The 22,949-nt window shown below is 39.2% G+C and overlaps 1 protein-coding gene across 1 annotated transcript in view; it reads left to right on the top strand.

The window, feature by feature from the left end:
* Positions 1–22,949, top strand: part of LOC121960921 (semaphorin-3D) — a 100,660-nt gene that overhangs the window by 30,558 nt on the left and 47,153 nt on the right. Inside the window, exon 3 of the mRNA XM_042510822.2 lies at positions 15,189–15,395. Within this exon, the coding sequence (XP_042366756.2) occupies positions 15,269–15,395 (127 nt within the window). The 5' untranslated portion in view covers positions 15,189–15,268. The remainder of the gene's footprint in view (positions 1–15,188; positions 15,396–22,949) is intronic.

Here is a 22,949-nt window from a genome sequence, read left to right as displayed (position 1 = left end):
TCTCATTTTGTTCAAATCGTTCCAGGAGAAAACTTAGGAGAAAACTTTCCCCATCTCTCACACTCTTGTCCTGGATTCAAGAATGTTGTTTTGCTTTCCTGTGGAGAGTCTGACGTCTTCCAGTAGGACGCTGAAGTCACATCTCAGAGCCATGAAATAAGCCGAGGATCAATTTCTGTAATCATCAGGAAGCGAGGGGACTAAAAGGAGGCTTTCCCCACCAGACTCAGCAAAGCGTACGAATAAACCCAAAACAAAAACGAGTCGTAGCCCGCCGAGCACATTTTCATATTAATGCAATGCTTGATCTGATCTTGCATGTTTTTCAGTGTTTGGCTCTGGAATGAAACACTGGTGCCAAAAAATCGTTTGTTGCTGATTTTGAGTCCCTCTTAGACCAGACTCCATTGAAATAGAGACAGATTTAGCTGTTTTCTTCAACACGATTGTTGGAAATAAAATGCAGTGTCTGTGCCCCCCAAAAAGCAAAGGCCTCGTGATTATTCCTAGAATATTGAATGGGCTTTAGAAGCTGTGGGAGTAAGTTATTGGCACTTAGATATTGTTGTCTTTTATGCCTCTGTGCCGGTGTTAGTCGAGGACGGAGGCGTTATGTTTTCAGGTTTTCCGTACATATGTCTGTGGATCTGTCGTCTGTCTGCTTGTCTGTCGGGTCGTTCTTGTGATCGCAATATCTCAATAACGCCTTGAGGGAATCTGGACTTAAGGATACATTGATTAGATTTTGGTGGTCTAAGGTCAGGGTCACCCTGACCTTGCATTTGTCTCATTCCTGTAAAAGCGATAAATCGAATAAACTGACTCTGAATTTGAATCATCAACAAAAAATAGTATTTGCCTCAAAATAAGTGTAAAATATATAATGTTTTCTTCAGATGAATCATATTCTCTTAAAGCACACATACATACATAGTACAACAGTTAATAAGTACATACAGCCGACCTGTATCCACCACAGGTCCCATTTCCCACTTTACAAACCGGCTGCAGAATATGTTACTGTTCCTGCTGCAGTGAATTCAGTCCAAATGAGCTTTTTATGTGTTTGACTCTGAATCAAGAATGCTGCAGTAATTTCCTCCTCAGAGAGAAAAAAAGACCCTAAAACTAAGTCTTTCATATTCGGTAAAACTCGAGCAGGTTGTACCGACTTTACAAGGCTGATAGCAGTGGGTTTATAGATATCCCTGAACTAATCTAGCTCCATTTTTCTGCACAGAGCCAAGTGTGTCCATCTTTTTGGAAACGGTTTTTACCTGAAACACATGAGCAGGACTTCACTGATCCCTGTGAGGACATGAAGTCATTTCCTGCTCCAGGTACGCTTTGAATCGATTTTGTTGCAGCGTGTCTCTGGTGAAATTTACACACATACAGGTGCCTCAGAGGAAGGTTTGAGCATTTTTACAATAGAGCAAAACACCTCAGAAACAAGAAGAATGAAGCTAATTTTTCAAGCTGTCTGTTCAAGCTGTCCCCCCCACTTGTGAATGTGATATCACAAAACCACCTTGAAGGAATTTCCTCAAATTTGGCACCAACTTCCACATGGACTTAAGGTTGAAATGGTGAGAATTTGGTGGTACAAGGTGAATGTTGAAGGTCACTGTGAGTGTGATTGTTCTTGAGAACAGGATATCTCAAGAATGCCTTAAGGGAGTTTCTTCAAATTTGGCACAAACGTTCAGTTAAATTTGAGGTTGAAGTGATAAGAATCTGGTGCCCAAAGCGGAGCGTTCAAGGTCACTGTGACTTTGTCTGTGTTGTTCTTGAGAAGGGAAAAGTCGAGAATGCGTTGAGGGAATTTCTTCAAATTTTGCACAAGCATCTACTGGAATTTAAGGTTTAAGTGATTTGAATTTGTTTGTCAAAGGTCCAAGGTCACTTTGAACTTGCGTCCGTCTCATTTTCGTGAATGTGAGGCCTTGAGGGAATTTCTTCAAATTTGACACAAACATCCATTCGGACTCACGGTCAAACTGATTAGAGTTTGGTGGTCAAAAGTCAAGGACATTGTGATCTTGTCTGTATTATTCTTGTGAACACAATATTTCATTAATGCCTTCAGGAAATTTCTTTGGCACAAACCTCCACTTGGGTTTAAGGTTGAAGTGGTTAGAATTTGATGGTACAAGGTGAACATTCAAGGTCAATGTGTCTCTTTCTGTATTGTTCTTGAGAATGCAAAATCTCATGAGTGCACTGAGAAAATTTCTTCAAATTTTGCATGAGGTCCACTTGAATTAAGGGTTAAATTGGTTAGATTTTGTGAATGTGATATCTTAAGCAGACAGGATCGTCACACCTAAACTAATTTGGTGGTCAAAGGTCAAGGTCACTGTGACCTTGTCTGTATTATTCCCATGAATGTGATATCTCCAGGAGGCTTTCAAGAAATTTCTTTAAATTTGGCACAAACCTCTATTTGGGCTTAAGGTTGAAGTGGTTAGATCTCAAAACACCCACTTTAAATGATTTTTTTCAAATTTGGCACAAACGTTAACTTGAATTTAAGGTTGAAGCGATTAGAATTTAGTGGTCAAAAGTCAGTGTGACCTCGCAAAACATGTTTTTGGCCATAACTCATGAATACATAAAAATTTAAAATTTTACAAAATTGGACATAAATGGCTCTTAGGATAAAATGATAAAGTAATAACATCTTATATCCAAGAGGTTAAAGGTTAACTTCTTCTTAAACTGTAAGTGTAACTTATACAACCACTAGATATGATCCTAGTTTTATATAAACCAGGGCTGCAGTGATTAATGTTGTAAAAGGAAGAGCAACAACCCCAAAAAAAGACCACCAGAACTTTAGAAAAGAGGAGGGAGATGCTGCAGGATTTTCTGATATCATGAATATTAAATTGAATCCTACAATCTGTGTTTTTGTTAAACATCTGCATCTGTGAATGTTTTCACCTCGACACAACACGTCAGGGAAATCTGGCTCCAGGAAAACCTTCTCAAAGAAATCAAAGCGTGAAAGAACAAATGTTTCCCTCCTGCGACGTCAGAGAAAGAGAGATTTACCGTCTCGTAACGCTCTCGCTTTCATCGTTTCCATCCACCTGAGTACTTGCACATGTTGTCAGTGCAGCAGGAATGTGTGTATTCGTCCTCCCGAGAGAGGAATGAAAAAGTATGGAACGTATTTATCCGACAAATAGGCAATGAAACGGTGAATTACATCTTTTTGAACGAGCCACTATGAAGTTTTGTCACTCACACACAGACTGCAGGTAGTGCTGAAATGATCCGTGGATTAATCGATTAATCAATCAACATAATATCGTTATGATAATAAGAGACTGACAGTTTATCTGCCTGGCCGATTATCAGAGCTGATATTTGGCATTTTGATGATTATCCATATCTGCATTTTATTTTAATTATCTCTGATAAAATTAATCAAATAAAAAGTACAAAGAAATTGTCAGCATGGGTGAACTTTTACTTTTTAAAACCTTTTTTAATTTTTTTAAATCTTTACTTGTCTTTGTCAAAGGCATTAAAACAAAGTTTTATGTTGGAGTTTGTTATGTTACAAATTCTAAATATTGACAGAAATATTTTCATTTTTACTGTAAATGATTATCACTTCCAAAAATCAGTTATCAGTCTCATTAACTATTAATAATCCATATCGTATCAGACCTGAAAACCCAATATCATTCGCCCCCCACTGATAATCAAATAAAATAGCCAGATATTTTTCAGGCTCTACTTCTCTTTCTTGACTCACAAGAAAGAAAATTTCTGGAAAAGGAATAAAGACGGTATTTTTTTACAGGACAGTTAGAGTAAATTAGAATGAGAACAGTAGTAATGGAGTGATGCTGATATTATCCAGATGTTGGCAGTGACGTGTGCTGCTGGACTCTATTCCTCTCGGATGTTTGTGACTGCGGTTAAAAAGGCTTTGCTCACATGCTCTCATAAAGTCAGGTTTCCTGCTTGTTGCATAAGCCGCATGTTACTGCTGTAGGTACGATCTCTGCCTGTGTGACCTCCAGCACACCGTCAGTAAATTAGGAATGTTGCTCTGCTCAAACAGATATATAGATCCTGGAGGCGTTTTCCAGCGGTACGGTCGGGTACCAGGGTGCCGGCTGGATCCAGGCCCCCGAGCTGTGTACCTGTTCTCTGGGCACTGACGCAAACTTCCTCCCCAAATCTTAGACCAACACATATACTGCACACCAGCAGCATGTTAGAGGAACGTTAGTAACATACGAAATGACTGTAGTTGCATTACGGTTGTGGTCTGATATATATATATAGCACCTTCAAAACAGAGTGTAAGAAGTGCTTTGACAAACAATGCAAAGCCGAAATCGGGAATAAAATTAGACAATACAACAGCAAAAAGCCACAGAGTCCTACTTAACACAAGTGAGACGAAACTCAAATTAAAACAAGAGGATAAGTAATTATAAGATGCAGGATGCCTGATGTCAATATAAAATAATACAAACAAACCAAAACCAACAAAAGCAGCAAAACCACAAATTAAAGGAAGTCTAATAAATAAAACATAAATAAATCATAAAAAATAAATAAATATTGCTTGAGTACAGTAGAGGCTGATGGGAATGTCATTGCTTTTGCAGATATTTAGTCATAAAGTAAAGTAATTCAGACATGAAGGGATTACCGGATATAATTCATCCTGAGGGGGCATGACAATTTGGCAGTCGTTGAGACATTTCATTACAAACCACAAACGTGAGCCTCATGGTCGCGCTAAAGAAAAGTCAGGCGATCAGACTTTAGGATTCATCATCTGGGAATTATTATTATCATCTGTGCAGAGTGAATCCACCTGGTAGCCGCTGAGATTTTTTTAGTTTGTAGCGAATTAACGGACAAACGACCTCTTACCGCTACAGAAGGTGGGAAAAAAATGACATGCGGGCACTTTGGGGAACAGAGCCATCCTCGGTTCTGTAATGTCACACAGTGGGTGGCAGTTTTTGTTATATATGAATATTTGAATATTTTTCAGTCATAATTGTTCTGTGATCTCATTTTGTATTTTAAAAAATCTTATGAAAATCATATCATGAACCCAGTATCGTGAAGCGTATCGAATCGTGAGCTGATGAATGAATCTTTACGTCACTACCGGAAGAGCGTAACATTAACAATGCAATCAGTGTTGAAAGAACAAAACATATTTACCAAAAACACAAATCATCTGGAAACGTTTCTGCTAAAATCAAACTTTCTGATCTTATAGGAAAAGTTTGTTTCCACCTCACTTCCTAATTACTTTAGCTCTTTGTTTACTTTACTCACTTCCGCTTCCTGTTCGCTAAGATGAACTGCCAATCAGAATGATTTCAGTCACTGTTGGGCGGCGCCGTCGCTGATGCTGATTCAACAAACACAAAAACAACTAAACCGGCCAAAAAACAAAATAAAAGTCCGATGGGGGCCTAACTAGGGCGACGCACGCTCACCTGCAGCCCGACACCGAGCGACAGCCGACCAACAGCTCTGTGAAGACCGTCGGCATGTTTATGGTGATTTTTATTTTCAAATGTTACATTCGCATCTGCAGAGAAAGACAGAAGAGAGAAGAAGACAGCAGACATTTAATAAAAGAGGAGAAACGGGATAAAGTTGATTATATTTCTGACAGAAATGAAAGGATACATGAAAGAGAGAAGACGTACAGTAGATTAAGATTTAAGAAACCAGAGAGATAATAACTGGACTTATGGTTGAAGCAATAAGACGACAGGAGGGATCAGCGGGGAGGGACGGAGGGAGGGAGCGGGGTTATTAAATCACGGTGGGGATCAGAGGGTTGGCAGAGAGAGGTTGTAAAGCTGTCACCTCCTCAGGCCGGCGGACACTGAGGAATATCACAGGAGAAAAGAGGCGAGGAGGACTCGGAGCAGGTAGAGCAGAGACAGACAGATGAAAGGATGCAATAAGGAGGATTAAAAAGGGAAATAAAGGGAAGAGAGGAAAAGGAAGATGAGGAAATACTAAAACGTGAAGTTATAAATAAAAGAGATTAAACTGGAGTAGTTGGAAGAGGAATCTCAGGGAGTAATGGAATCAGGTCCGCGCTCCGCTGATAAATCAGACGGGCAGTTAAAATGAGATTTTTCAGCTTCCCCTCGAGCGGACGGCCACATTTTAACCTCCTGTAAACACAATAAAAACTACTTAATCCCTCACGCAGGAGCAAGAAACGCTCGGTTTTATTCTCCGGGGAGACGGAGGTCACAGAAAACATTTGAAGTATTCAGAGGCTCTGATTTTACAAGGCGGGTCAAGAGTGTACAGTGGTGTTTTAGCAGGAGCGTCAGATTGCTCCCGCCACCGCACGGTTCAGCATCAGCAGCTTTCACAGCATCTTTTAGCTCGAAACACAAACTTTACTTTGAAGCTTGAAGCATTAGGCATTTTGGCAGGCTGTTTTTGTCGTTTGTTGCAGCCTGCTCTGCTGGATTTCAGGGCAGTTTTTCTATAAAATTCTGATGCATGTTATGATGCTTGTAGGAGTTTTTTTGCAATGAAGTTGTTAAAATAGTTGTTTTTTTTTCATTAAAGTTTTATTGAACTTTTTTTCACTTAAACGTCACCTACAGTCATCAAATCATTTAATAAAATGATAATGATAAGAAACAAATGCATAAATAAAAATACACTGCTAATCCTAAAAAAAAAACCCACAAACAAACAAAAAGAAGCATACAAAACAAATCCATATTCATACATGGATATGCACTACAGTTTTCTCTGATCCAAAAAAAGTTTTGATGCTTTCACAGATTTGAAGGCTATTATTATGAAGAAATATAATCTTTAACCCCCTTTTCACCAAAAAAAGCATGTTTTTGCTTGTTTTTTTACCTTTTGGAACCTGAGCAAATTTTTCTTCTTCAAAACATCGGAAGGTGGTGTTCAGCAACTAATCAAGAAATTATGCAATAATTTGCAAGAAACTAGCCGTTTACAGTCCTGTAACTTTCCCTCCACCACTGGGTGTTGCAGACTGAGCTCAGGAGGTGCATGCTGTGCACTACATACAGTGAGTTTAATAGAAAGAGAAGCGTCTGTATTTATGACGGTATTGAGAAACATACTTATGGGATTTCTAAATACCTGTGATACTGTGATACCGTGATACCGTGATGAATACCGTGGTTATGGACCACATAATATTCTGTATTAAAGAAGTCCATTTCAGTCTTTTTATTCACTCCTGATTTAAACAATGCTTCCCCTCGGCTAACATAGGAAGCTCTACACAAAGAGTTGACATTTCAGAGCAGAAACAATCTATTTCAGGCGCGTTGTGTTGGAGGATGTAGGTTAGAGGGTCGATCTGATACAGTATCTCTTTCTCCTTTTTTCTCTAATCTGACGATTTTATGTCTTTATTCCTATTCTTCCATCATCCAATCTTTCTTTGAATCTTTTCACACTTTATCTCACCATTGACATTAGAAACAACACAGGAAAAATAAAAAGCGTGTAACGTTGGGAGTCCAGGCGCAGCTTGTTTTGTTTACTCATTGTTTTGCCCCCATGGTGCAACAGGAAGAGGACATAAAGACGGTCGAGCTGATAACCATGGGAACCGTTTTCCTCAACAATGTCATCATCCTCCGTGTGTAAAACTGTTTCAGGATCTCACAAAGTTTTCTTAGGTCTGTAACATGCTGGACATCTTTTTTTTACTTTTTTATTTTGAGGATCAGGCGACTTTGTGATCTTTCCCATTCAATCATTTTTTCTTTCATAATTATTTTATTTAGATTTCCCGTGTGCAATACAACACATTACATTAGGAGTCAACAGTCCCCTCATAAATAACAAACAGTCCCTGAACATAAACACGGAGGGAGGCCGGCGAGGCGACTAGCAGCTCTAACAGAAAACTGAATCCAGTTAAAGTCCGACTGAGGTGTTTACATTACAGAGAAAATCGACTTTCAATCAAATAATCTGGGAGCGTCAGTCCGATTTTGAGAGATTTGATTCAGTCGGACTGACATGTTTACTTGTATTTTAAAAGTCCAGTTTTAGTCGGATGGACACATTTATTTGACTTTTTCTAACATCATGAAAACTGACAGAAATGATTTTTTTGGATTCAAACCGCTGAAAATGTTGAAACATGTTGTTGTGATTGGGCCTTTTGTTTTGTTGTTTTGGAAATATCACAATTTAAAAACATGTCAATCACCTCTTTAAACACAAAATAAAACCAGAACAACTCACACCAAGACAGGAGGGGGTCAGAGGGAGTCCAGGGGCCCGAGTGGCTCCTGGACTCAGCATCAGTCTCACAGGAGGACGCTGCGTCTCCTGTTTATTCATTGTCCAGTCTCACGGCGTTCAAATGATCGGACGTGTTTTTGTGCCATTGCTCTGACTCACCACTGAAATCTGCTGTAACTTTTGTGAATCAAATCCACTACGAGGCTGACGTGTGTCTCAGAGGAGAACCAGAAATGAGTCGAAGTGTTAAAGAGAGGAGCAGGAAACGCCTCTGCTGAAGGTGGACTGAGTCACCCGTGTCACCTTTGTTTCAACTTTAACACACGAGACACGGTTTTCTGCCAAAACACCGACAGCTCTCCGACGTTCACAGCTGCAGCCTCTGCGAGCGCTCAGTGTTGTTTTGCACTTTCATGGAAAAATCTCAACAGACCAGGAAGGAATCAGTGAAAACGAAAACCAAATATGAAAACTCGCATATTAAACGGTAAATAGCATATATTTTAGAATAAATGGAGTCTCCTTATAAAGGAGCATACTGGTTTTGACTTAATTTCTTTCTATTTTTTGTCTTTCTGTATCTCTATTGTTCTGATTATATGTCATGTAATGAAGGGGTCAACCGATACTGTTTTTTCAGGGCAGATACTGACACTAATTATTCGTAGTAATGAGACCAATAACTGATATTTGGAACCAATATGCATTTACAATAAAAATGAAAATCTTTATTAATATTTAAAATTTTGAATATGACAAACTCGAACACAAAACTATGTTTAAGTTTAGGTGTTGATTATATTTGAATCTTGTCTCCTCTTTAGCTTCTGCAGCAGCTGATGGAGGCAGCGGTGGAGCAGCAGCTCGCCGCTCAGTGGAGTAAAATGACCGTTTTTCTCAGTTTGATGTTTTTGATATAACGGCTTCAAATCCCCGTCAGTACGGGCTGTCAGACAGCGAGGTAAAGCACTGAAAATATTCAAAATATAACGTACACTTAAACTGATATGGATTTTTTTAGGTGGCTTTAAAAAATAGATGAAGGCAGAGTTTGCTCAGCGCTGTTTAATTATATCTACGTGATGCAGCGATTTTCTACCCCGAAGTTATTGTAAATAAACAGCTGTGGTTTGTGAGGACGTCCATGACTTTCCATGTAAACACCCAAAATCTTCAGGTTGATTTCAGTCAGATTTAAAGTGTGCATCTCCTGACTGGAGGCCGCCGACCAATACGTCTCAACAATCAGCAGCTGAAAAGTTTTGCAGCTAAAACGAGTACTTGGCAGTGATGCTGATTGTATCACTTTGTGCATTTTACTTATTTATCTTGAATTAGCAGAAAATAAATAAATGACTGTCCTCTGTGACCTGCAGCCGACCTGAATCTTGCCCAAAAACAAAACAGTGTAAACAGCTTTTATTCTCCAAATGTTGGCGTGATGTCCTCATCCGGCTGCCTTCGCCTCACACTGTTGTGAGTGTGTGTGTTTGTGTCTCTGAGTATTTCAGGCTTGTGTATGTGTGTGTATCAACATGAGTGTTTTTGTCCGGAACATGTTTAAATCGAACCGACAGACAGAGGAAACAAACGATGAGTTTCCTTCAGAGATTTATTTAAAAACTTTTGTCAACACCCAAGTTTCCTTTGGACAAAGCAAACACACACACACACACGCACACACACAGTATGTCAGATGAGCAGAGAGGAAGAGACAGTTTGTCCCCCGTCTGTCTCCGTGTTGACGGGCCTGAGGAGGTCGTTTCCGCGAGTCAAGTGTTAAACACAACTGAACAATGATGATGTGAAACGTATGATGTGGTCGAACCTGCATTTCTCCACAGTACACCTGTTTACTGTTACACTTACATGCAAAATATATTACTGATAACATATTTACTTACTGTCTCCTGGATGTTGCCATTTAACCCTGAAGTGACAGATTTACTGCTGTTTACATTTTTTACTCTTTATTGCGCGCGCGCACACACACACACACACACACACAATAAACACGGGCTATTTACAATTAATACTTTTCATTTACTCCCTCCTTTTATTTTCAACTAGTCTCTGTTTGCACTTTTTAAAGCCTGAGCAGATTTGCTTGATTTACTTTTAAAACATGGAAAGAAGGCAATAAGCAAGAAAGAGTAAATAACCCAAAAATTTGCAAGAAATTAGGGGTCGCAGATAATCAGCCTAGCCAATTATTGAGGCCGATATTTGGCATTTTGCTGATTATCTGTATCTGCTTTTTTTGTTAATGATTGCTGATAAAATTAATTAAAAAGTGCACAGAAAGTGTCAGCATGGGAGGAACTTTGTAAAACCTCAGAGAGCCTTTTTTATTTATTCATTTTTATTTAAATTTTCACTTGATAAAAAAAAAAGTTGATGGGAACTTGTATATGATGTTGAAAGTTTCGGTTTTGATTAAACATTTGCTAAAGGCATTTAAACAAAGTTTTGTGTTGGAGTTTGTAATATAATAATAATAATAATAATAAGTTATAAACAATGACAGATAGATTTTCATTTTTATTGTAAATGGAGTGCAAATTGGTCAGGTTAACTACTAATAATCATCGGAAACGCCAATAAAAGCCCTGAAAAGCCATTATCAGTTGAACCCAAGAAATTAGTAAAAAACAATTACCTAAAAATTTATTTAAGAAATAAATAAAATAAAACAAGGCAAACAAAAAAGTACTTAAAAATTATAAGAATTTTGTATCAGAATTTTAAATCTGTAATTATGACTGCAAGTGTGATAATTATAAATATAGTTTACTCCCTAACTTTTTATAAAGTAATTTTTGAAATCTATTAATTTATTGCAGTTTTTGGAACGTTTCCTACCGAGTTGCTCATTGCCTTTTTCCCCATATTTTTGAATAAAATCGCACCGATTTGCTCCAGATTCAAAGGTTTTAAATATTTGTTAAAGGCTTCTAAAAGCATCTCGAAAAAAGTGATGTCGCTCCGGGTTTCAGAGGGTTAAATACACCCTTTAATGTTGCCTTTCTTACGATATACAAATCATGGCTGTGGCGACGCGTCAACGTAATCGATTACTTGAATATGTCGATTCACGAAACGTGCGTCAACGCGTCGCACCGTTTCACACAGCACACTGGGCTATTTTTTGTGGGAGAATAATGCCCTGCAGCATTTGTGAATGTTATTTTTGGTAAATTTGTTGTCATATTAATCGAGTAATAAAAAAATAATAGTTAGATCAATAAAAAAAAATAATCGATAGATAAATCGATTAATTGAAAAAATAATCGATAGTTTAATTGATAAAAAAGTAATCATTAGGTGCAGCCCTAATACAAACCAAACTGTGTCATACACACAGCTGAAACAATGTCATTTTCTTCATGCGTCACAGAGAAAAGCAGAAAAAAAAGACAGTTTCTGAAAATAATAAAGAGCATCAAAGAGGATTTAGTGTCATCACCAGGAATTACAAGGGAATGCTTTTAATTTGAAGGGGTTTGTCCCAGGGCAACCATTGGTTGGATAAAAGGTTCAGGATATTAAAGGCTGTGATTAAGTTATGAGTCATGCACAGTTGTTTTTGGAGTCTGTTAGCAGCATTAAGGCTTTGAAACTCATCATCATTTTTCCACGATGACAACACAACATTTTGAGGCCTTTTGAAGTTCGGACTTTGGAAATGAGACACAGAGACTCTGCAGGGTTTGGGCGGGAAAAAATGTCTGCTTATTGGTGCAATGAGAGAGTTCCCTTCATACTGTACTTGGACCAGTTCACAAGTTTAACTCTTTGAAACCCGAGGAAATCGGCCAATTCTTTTCAAAAACATAAGAAGGAGGCGATGAGTACAAGAAATGACCTAAAATATTGGCAAGAAATTAAAGTTACAAGAAAACTGCAAACAAAAAACCCAAACGAACAAGAAAATGCTAAAAGTAATAATCTCAAAAAAGATAACCATTTTTCCCCTAAAACATAATTTTAAAAACATGTAATAATTATAAATACCATTTCTGGGAAAATGTTAATTTTCTAATACTTTTCTCTCTCTTCATTTTCAGGTAATTTTTCTTGTCACATTTTAACAATTTTGTGCAATGTGGCGGACTTTTCTTGTGAAATTGTTCAATGCCTTTGTGTATTTTTAAAACAAATCAAACCAATTGGCTGGGATGTCAAACATTTAAATGCTTGTGAACGGCATCTGAGGGGTTAAACATATAGAAATGTCCCCCGAGGTGTTATGAATTGACATTTCTTCCACATTTCGGAGTCGTGCTGCAGAGAGGAAGAAGTGTAGCAGCTCTCCGAGTGTGTTTCCTCTCTCAGCAGGCGTCTTTCCAACCTGTTGAGCTCTTTAAAACCTGCTGACAAGATGCAAACCAGCCAGCCGCCTCCACAGATCATGATAAATTATCATATGATAACACGGTCAGTTTCTCCTGGAACTGTGCTTGCAAACTTGGCAAGTTACCCCACCACCTGAAATAATTTCATGGTCCGGCTACAGATGCAGTGGAGGCAAGTTGTGTTGCGCTTCAGAGACTTCTGAACACTTTCAAATGTTGTGTCGTCCTCACGGACGGATTAATGAGCAGACCGACTGGACACGGACCCAAAGAGGCCAGGAGACCTGAGGGGTCAGAGCCTCTGTTTGAGCTGACTGTTAACATTTCTGTCTGAAAGTCAAACAAACAACTACAAAGTGATGCAAAAGTACACAAAAGGATAGAAAAGCAATACAGATAAATGCAGCATAACCACAAAAAACTAAAAATAACCACATACACACAAGAATAACTATGGAGATGCAAAGACAAATAGATACAAAACGACAATATGGAGACACAAAAATGCTAAAATGAGACTCAAAACCACCGCAAAGAGACCCCAAATAATCAGAGTCACACAATGATCACAAGAGACTTAAAACAACCACAAAGAAACACCAAACTACTAAAAATCGAAGCAAAATCAAACACAAAACTACTTCAAAGAGACTCAAATTTGCCACAAACACTTAAAATGACCACAAAGACGCTAAAAAATGACCATAGATACGCAAAATGACAGAGATATGAAACAAACACAAACATCAAATACTAGGGCGGGGCGATAAAACGATAATGTATCAATCGCGAAATAACTTTTCCACAACTGAAATATAAGACATAGTCCGCTCCAGCGCACGGATATGTCCCACAGCCCACTCCAGCGTGCGGACATGTCCCACAGCCCACTCAAGTGTGGACATGTCCAACAGCCTGCTCCAGCGCGAACATGTCCTACATGGACATGTCCTACAGGCCGGTCCAGCGTGGACATGTCCTACATGGACATGTCCTACAGGCCGCTCCAGCGCGGACATGTCCTACAGCCCGCTCCAGCGCGAACATGTCCTACAGCCCGCTCCAGCGCGGACATGTCCTACAGCCCGCTCCGACAGCCTGCAGTTCCTGTAATTGCGCTCGTCTGTTTGGGTCTGGGTGTCTCCCTCCTGTAGGTGGGGGGCCTCTCACCTGCCTGTGTCCTCGGTCTCCTGATCCCTCCATGTTTTCACTGTGTCTTCTTCCTGCTTTCAGCATCGTGTCTTTTCTCTCAGCGGGTTCTTTCTCATTACTTTTCTTAACCTAAGCTCTTAAATGTACCTCTGCAGTAAATGGTGCAAAATGATAAATTGACCAGTTTCCCTCATGAACCACATTCCCACAGTAACACACCGGGCTCTGCTGCACATACACTTCCTGTCTGCTGTGATTTATTCAGGTGTCCACTGGCTCGCTGAGGACACAACTAAAGTGCTGTGGGAATAAGGGAATAAGTCAAAATATGTTCTTTTGGTTTGTCTGTTTTGAAAATGTGCAGTGATTCGATTATTGGGATTGTTTATCTCCGAAAACGTATCAGTCTCAGTTGGAATTTGAATTAAATTAACCGAGTATCAGATTCATCGACTTGTTTTGGAAAATAAAAAGCTTGGATGTGATTTGTTCGGGCATCAGATTACCGCAAAACCAAAGTTAATGTGACAGTAATGTTGTTGCTTCACGTCTCTCTGCAAACACAAAGCGAGTGCTCAGGTTGTGTTTCGGCTCTTTGACAATCTGTCCGTGTTCATGGTCGACTCACTGCGTCTCTGGACTCTGTCCTCTGTCCGTCTCATTTACTCTCTCACTCTGTCTCTCTCTGTCTATCGGCATGTGTTCGCTTTTACAAATGTTTAATAAATGCCTCCTCTGGATATTGTGCAAAAGCAGCCAAAATACCTAAGTACAGAGTTTTCTTTTTTTTTTCAAATTAAGAGGCTGATAAGACTTTTCACGTGGAGTCTTCTCCTCCGGTAATGACTTCCCATTAAAGGTCCAGTGTGCAGGTTTTAGGGGGATATTTTGGCAGAAATGAAATATAATAAGTATGTTTTTTAGTGTATAATCACCTGAAAATAAATGTCATGCAAACTGCAAGAAATTTAGCTAAAGGTGAGAAGAAAATGACCTGGACATTAGTTGTAAAAAAAGAACTTTATAAATTGAAAAATAAACAAGTAAATAAACAAAAAATTAAATTTTAGCACTTACTTGTAGGCCAGTTCCTTGTTTGTTTTTGTTTTTTTATTTAGGTAATATTCTTTCTTTTTTTTTATTAATTTCTTGCTAAGTTTTGTGATATTACTTGTTTGCTCATTCCCTGTTTCCTATTTTATATTTCATAATAATTCACTTTTCCCTGCCCTTGTTTTATGATTGTTTATGTTTTTATATAATTACGTTTGTGTTCCAGTGTGAACTTTTTTTTTTGTAAGTGCTGCTGAGGGGCACGCACAGTTTTGTTGTATTTTGATACAGTTTTTCCTTCTACGCATCTAATGATTCTTTCTTTTCCCGTCTCCCTCGGTGTCATTTCTCCTGCAGAGAGCTGCAGCTCTGTGTGATGTGACCGGCTGCTTCGACCTTCTTCCGTCTCTCTCGACATCAGTGAAGCTCAGACAGAGATGAAGGCGATTGTTGCTGCGGTCCTGATGCTGTGCGTCTTCCCTCTGCAGCCTGCAGACTCCAGCGCCGCTCCAGAGGCCTCAGCCTGGAGACAAACGGGGCCCCGGCTGCAGCTCTCCCACTCCGGTAGGAAACATACTCTTCTAAACATGTACATGAATAACACGGAGATACAACAAATCTACCTTCAGACCTGCAGGACGCCACTTCACTTTCACTCGGGGGTTAATTTTAGTTCTTGACTGGTGCTGAATGTACACGGATCTGCTGCTGAGACCTTCAGACACCATCAGGCCTGTTTGTACAGTCAGTGCAGGAGGACTTTAGGGTTGGCTGTAGCTTCGGTGTATTTGATGTAATAATGTGAAAACTATGTCGGATTTTTGTTAAAGTAACAATAAATTCAATTTTATCCATAAAGCCCAATATCATAAATCACAATTATGTCAGGGTCCTTTACAGCGTACAACATCCGTCTGTCGTCAGACCCTCATGAGATATGTTAGGATACATTTTTTTAATCTTATCTTTAGAGTAATGTGGTCTATGCTGAACTGAATCAGCTGCAGTGGCGACAGCCTCGCCGAACTGCAGCGTGTTTCATGTCTGTGGCGTTCACACACGCAGCGTTGTTGCATCGTCGCCGCCTGCTGCTATGAGTTCTGTATTTCCTTATTTTTAAGCACAAATTCCACTCACCTGTAAAGTCGTGCAAGCTCATGCACTGCTGACAACACGGTCCTGCAAAAGTTTCACAATAAAGAACCTCGTATCAGCAGCTGATGGGATTCTGTCCACAGAGACAGAGGACTTTTATCTTGAAACGGAAGCAGGGAAGTTTGAGTAAAACAGACAGCTTTGTATTTGCTCATCTCTGTGACAGAGAGAGACTTTTAAACTGAGGTCAGAGGTGGTTCAGAGTCAATATAATCATCAAAACAACTTTTTATTGTCTATTTCTGCTGACGAATGTGCGCGGCACGCGTAAATAAAATTCGGCAAGCCACCGTTTCTCTAGATGTGCTGCATCTGAGATGCACCTGACCAGCGCTGCTCAGGCGGAGAGTACGAATGCTCACACACTGCTGATGCATGCTGTGAGAAACGGGCCTTACAGTTTAATACGAGGTTGTTTCCTGGATGCATGACGTCACCCACCAGCAGGAGCATTTATTGGTCCAGAGCAGCGTCGTGCGTTCTTGTAAGTTTTCTCCCAGTTGTCTCTGGTTGTGTTGCGTATATTTGAAGTATTTGCGTCTCTTTGCTGCAGAGATTTAATGTGCAGGCTCTCTTTATACCGATGAAATACTTCTTTAAGTGCATTCTTCCTTCACATCCTCTCCACTAAACAGACTAATGACAGATTGAGTTCAAATTTTCTGTCTACAGTTAATTTAGTTTTTATTGTCCATTCAAACACCCGATGCCTAATTTATATGTTTTGCGCCACGTTTAAACAGAAACATTAATCATGAATGTCATTCGTCACAGCTTTCCTCTGAGCTTTTGGGTAAACACAGACGGGTTCAGGATGAATTGGGGGGGTTTAAGATCAATTTTGGTCATTAAATTGTTGATTTTTTCAGGCTGTTTGTGCTCAGCTGTGAGAGTTTTTTTCATTTGTGGCAGTTTTTTTACAGCGGAGAGAAAAACAGCAAAACAGCAGCAGACACAGGATTTATCTGTCTGTCCACCACGTGTCTTTTCCTTCAACTGCTTTCACATGAGAAACCTTCTGACTCCCTTCCTTTATTTTTGGTCCGGTGCCTATCAGTTAACATCTCAGTTTGCAAAACGGCAAAACAAACTCCTGATGAAAGTGAAGTCCTTTCCCTGCTGTCTGATTTTAGGAAAGTCTGTGTCCAGTTTGAGGATTTTGGTCGTTTTGTTAGAGAGAACCTCGTAATTCTGTCGTAAAGATCAATGAGGTGACGTCTCTTTGACGCAGCGTTCAAAGACGTCCGGTGAATTTGAGACCATAGAAATCTCCCCCAACATGCAGTGAATCTACTTTTTCTGTCTTGATTTCCCAGAGTTTTGGAAAGCATTGAGCTCTGAGGTTTTAGTTAATGTCGGCAGCAGATGCTGTTTTCACCAGTACAACACTTCATGGGTGCAGCAGGAAGGAATAAAGTGGGAGATTAACAGATTAACAACATGGGAGGTGACGCTGTGACGATGAGCGTCACGGTGCTCATAAATGTTTGAAACAGCCTCATTTAGATGAAGGGAAATTATTTAAACTGCCGGGAGTGAACGTCCTCATGCATGTCCAGATTTAAGGTTTTTGTCCTTGTTACTTTGCAGTTTTGTTGCTTTCACATGCTTCTTGATAATTTCGTATTTACAAGTTACGTGTACGTATGAAAACAGTGTCAACGTCTGATGGCAAAGAAATATATATGTTGTTGTTTTGTTCCCAGTAGCTATCATTTACTTTCAGTAGTTGCATATGTTTTATATATGCATCTTTTAGCTGCAGCAAGCAAGCAAAGTTTTAACTTTAAAGTATGCCATGATACACGAGTTGCAGACTTGATGTCATAAATGCAAAAATATGGCAGACAAAAGCCGATCTTTGGTCCATGGTAAGAAACTTTTTGATTAATTCAATAATTAAATATTATTTTTGATTACATATAAAGTGTATAGTTGTTAATTGCTGTCCATGTAGAGTGGCCTGGATTAAATATAAAATATATAATATATAAAAAATCTAATTATTTATAAAAAATGTACATAAAGTGGCAACAGCTATCAACCAACCAGTTTGCCCAATAAAAAAAATCTAAATTAAAAAACTGTTTTCTGAATCCTCAACCAAAACAAAAACAGATAAATGCGCCTAAATATATAAATAAATAAATGCATAAATGCATACATACATACATACATGCAAACGTGCATACGTACATACAAACACACATAAATAAAGAGGCTCTTCACCATAAGAGCAGCTCACTGCACACACACTTAAGTGACCAGTGAAGTCATCTGCCCACTTCCAGTCACTTTAACACACTTTTTTTCCCAAATGCTTCCTACTTGGCAACCAGCGACACCAGTAAAGCCAACAACTGTTTCCTATCCAGCAGCAATTAGTTCAGGGAGGCTGGTTTCATTGTGCGGCGGTTAGTGAGATGTTTGTGCAGCGAGCAGTCCGCTGAGCGAATGCATGAATGAGTGGACGGATGAATGGAGGTGAACTGAAGCGGCGACTGTGTTGTTCTTTACAATTCAGGTTTTGTATCCAAGTGAGATGGGAGGAGTTTGGGAATAATTCCTAATGACGTGACAGGATTATAGAAGTTAAGCACATTTTAAGACCCGGCATGAATGTTGGTGATACAATGAGGGGAAAAGGGAAGGTTGTGAGTGTCCTGAAAGCTCTGACAGTTGAATTTTCATTTTCTATTAATGAAACCATTTGGCTTTAAACCATGGTTTTCAAGCCACAGCAACTTTTTAATTTCTTTATAATTTTTTCACTTGTTTTCAAACAATTTTCCTGGTTTTCTATTTTTAGTTTATTTTTTTTAAAAAATCACTAATTTTGAGGTAATTTTCTTGTACCTTCACTGATTTTTTGCAGACTTTTGGGTCATTTCTCCCATCGTTAATTTAATATTTTGTTTCCTTTTTTGTTTGCTCTTGTTTCCTTTTTGTTTCATTTTTTTGTTCCCCAACTTCAACTTTAACTTTTTTTTTCATTTTTATCCGACTAACTTTAAGACAGTTTTCTTCTCTTTTTTAATTATTATTTTTTTTTTATTTTTCTCTAATTTTCACTTATTTACCTGTTTGTTTTCCTGTTTGTTTATTGTGTAATTTTAAGGTAATTTTCTTATACTTTCACTGATTTCTTGCAGATTTTTGCAACATTTTTTTTTCATTTTGCATGGCTCATTGCCTTCCCCCCATGTTATAGAAAGAAATTTTTGTTTCGGTTTCAAAGGGTTAATTCAGTATCAGTTAATAAAGCCTATATGCTTCTAAACTCTGCATAACAAACTGCATTATCACTTGGCAAAAGTTAACATGCACAGTGAAGCTGCCAGCAACCACAAGCTGCACAGACAAAGTCTGTACAGCAGGTAAAATACCCAGCGCCGCGTTACATCTGCACCCTGCGTATTTCTGCCGTAACCCTCATCAGGCGCCCAAAAACTCTGCTTCAAATTATTGGCACATATTTGGTAACAAGTTTTGGACATTAACTTAAAGGTTAAACTAATGTTTTGCTTCATTTTTTCACCCCAGAGTGATCCACAAATCACCTCTCTCTCTATATATATATACATATACATATACTGAGTGATATATTCAAACCCAATCAGCTTTTTCATGTGACAGCACCATCACATTAAATGGAAAATTCCAGATGTTTCGTGTATCAGGTTGCATACCTCGTCTTCAGCTGCCAGTCCGATCTGAGAGTCCAGATTCCATATCTGGGAATTTAATGTAAAGTCATGCGGATGTGAAAAACTGTTGTGCAGCACGTGTTTGTGTGATGAACCTCAACGTTCAGTTTCCATTTTCATTTGATTTATGTTTGTGTTCCTCTGATTGTTTTCCCTGGAGAGCAGGTGACCTCCTTTTTTCCTATTTCTGCCCAAATAGTTCTGGAGCAAATCTCATGATGTCATGTCGCTGACGTGTATGTGTGTGTGTGTGTGTGTGTGTGTGTGTGTGTGTGTGTGTGTGTGTGTGTGTGTGTGTGTGTGTGTGTGTGTGTGTGTGTGTGTGTGTGTGTGTGTGTGTGTGTGTGTGTGTGTGTGTGTGTGTGTGTGTGTGTTACCAACAGTAGCAGCACGATGGTTTTCATGGCAGTAAAATGAAGCAGTGAACTCCAGTTAATGAAGTTAAGTCGAGGTTCTCTTCCTGTGTTTGTAGCTGCAGGATCAACATTAGAGAGACTATTAAGGTTTTATAAGGTGGATACTCAGACAGGAGCTTCAGGGGCAATCACACACACACACACACACACACACACACACAGAGAGAGGGAGAGAGTGTGTGCGTCACAGCTGACCCAGTGTCTGACCCAAACAGGAATCCAGCGAGACCAGCCCTCATCCTGCAGGGAGACACACTCTGTTAGCCTTTAACCTGACCACCGTGTGTGTGTGTGTGTGTGTGTGTGTGTGTGTGTGTGTGTGTGTGTGTGTGTGTGTGTGTGTGTGTGTGTGTGTGTGTGTGTGTGTGTGTGTGTGTGTGTGTGCATCATTGTACCCAAAATAAACCGCTAAAAATCGAGACACGGAAGAGATGTATGTACATTAAAGAAAGCGTTTACCTGTGACTTGTTTACATGTGTACACACACTTTATTTTAGCTGGTTTCCATTAACCCTCAAACTGCGCAAATTTACATTGTGAATATAAAATAAAGTAAAAGTAAGTAAAGTAAAGTAAGTAAGTATAAAAAAAAAAAAGTTGGTATTCCGAGCAATTCAAAAAGGAATATTTGGCAAAACTGCACTGAAAACACTTTTTTGAATTTTGAATCAGCAGGCGCTACAAGAGCTGTGATTGCATCACATAACTTGAGCGGATCATCTGGAAGATTTGAATCCACAGTTCCTCTGAAATCGTGGACTATCGGCTCCCAGAAATCCCTCATACGTGGGTGCGGACACGCCTGCCTTTCTGTTATGGCTCCATAACACGCCTACGTGGCCTTGGATTGGAAATAATGACGGCTAGTGCGGTGGCTGCAATAGAAATAAAGCTGCTGATGTTTTAAACATCCATCGCCATGGTTACTGGGATGTTATCACCAGAGGAGAAGTCGCAGAGCATCACTCAGTGCAGTCAGCTCACCATTGTGTTTTATCCACAGTTTGAAAATATTGCTTAAGTTTTGCGCAAACCTTTGAATGGAAACCCGCCTGTCGCTCCAATCTGCTCCTTATTATCTTCTGACCTCTGAAACAAACACACACTCTGCCAAACACACATCAGCCCAGACTCAAGTTCTGGTGCTCACTTTTATGTACACACATAAACACATACACCCTCATACACATAAAAACATTAATGTGATTACACAGTTAAACACATGCAGGTGCACTTACAGTATTTACATGTGAGTGTGTGTGTGTGTGAGTGTGAGTGTGAGTGTGAGTGTGAGTGTGAGTGTGTGTGTGTGTGTGTGTGTGTGTGTGTGGAGATTTAATGCAGATTTGAGGATCTAAAAGCATGACAGAAATTTAAATTTATTTCACAATAAAACTGCAGAGATGCACGGACTGACTCTTTGCCTGCAGTGATATTTAGTCGAGTTGTAAAGAAGCCAAATCCAATAAGGCAAGCATCATGAAGAATGTAGGTTACAGATAATCAATTTATATTCGTACATATTTTTTTCATTATTCACATTACTTTAAAACCCTTCACAAACTGCAGACTTTAATGAGTGATGGGATATGAGTTGGAGGATTTAAAAATGTTGTGCACTTTTGTTTTTCTGTGCTTTTATTTTTCATTTAGACCACATTTAGACGTAAACAGCCCTGCTAAAAACAGAAAAAAAGGATTACAAAGGATTACACTCTGGGACCTGTTTTCAAAATGTGCATTTTTAGGCCCCTAAAATACTGTTCAAACCGCAACAAAAGATGTAATATTTCATGCAAGAAGCGTTGCCGTGTAAACTCCATTTAGTGCTGTATTGTGATCTTGTATATAGTACCCCTCTTTTTTCATCCATTTTTTAATCTTTTGGAAATATTTTCACTTCTTGCACCTTGAAGCCTGCATAATAAAAATGCACTGTCACCACATATCCAACTGCGCCAATCTTACTCTAAGTTTTTGAGGATTTCGAGGTAGAACCCTGCAGCAGTGAAGCTCGCAGCCAGCTCGTTCGCACGCTACACTGCTGCTAAAACTCGACCAAATATAGCAGGTGTGTTTGGGAAAAAAATGTTATGCATCCTAAAACAGGATAATGAGGTGTGATGTTGCATATAAAATCAACTAAAAACATTTTTTACCTTTCAAGTACTTTGCAGTTGTGAAATCTTGCATGCTGCTGCTCAGGACGACGCCATTAAACCGACGCCAACAGCATTTTAAATTCAGATGTCGAGGCTGAGAGGGATTTTTCTCCTGCAGAGGGTGAACATTACTGTGTTGTGTGTTTTGACTATATTTTGGAAAGTCAAATGTTTATGTATAAGTGTGTCAGTGTGTGTTTGTTGAGCCGGTTTATTGTTTCAGAGTTGGTTTAGAGTAGATTTAACTTCTTTGACAGGAGTTCTTCCTGCTGGTACTTTTTTGACACTCATGTGGAACAAATCCAACAAAAACACGCTGACCTCATGTTGGACTGTGGGATGGGAAATTTGTGACACACACACACACACACACACACACACACACACAGATGCACACAGAGTGATAGCTGTGAGTCGACTGTGTGTTATCTCACACACATTATTTTGATAGCTGGTCACTCAGACGCATATAAAAACATGAATCGGCATTCTCTTGTACTCTACGTATGTATAAATATCCAATTATCATTCAGACAGCTGCACACACACACACACACACACACACACACACACACAAGCACACACACACAAGCACACACATATTCATCTGTAGCACACATGGGAAAGGTGTGTCACTGCATTTGTCCTTCTTTTCATTATTAGATAAACTCAGAGGA

This window comes from Plectropomus leopardus, chromosome 2 (genome assembly GCF_026936395.1).
Source record: "Plectropomus leopardus strain MGB_pleo_1.0 chromosome 2, ASM2693639v1, whole genome shotgun sequence".
NCBI lineage: Eukaryota > Metazoa > Chordata > Actinopteri > Perciformes > Serranidae > Plectropomus > Plectropomus leopardus.
This window is presented reverse-complemented; position numbering and strand designations above follow the sequence as displayed.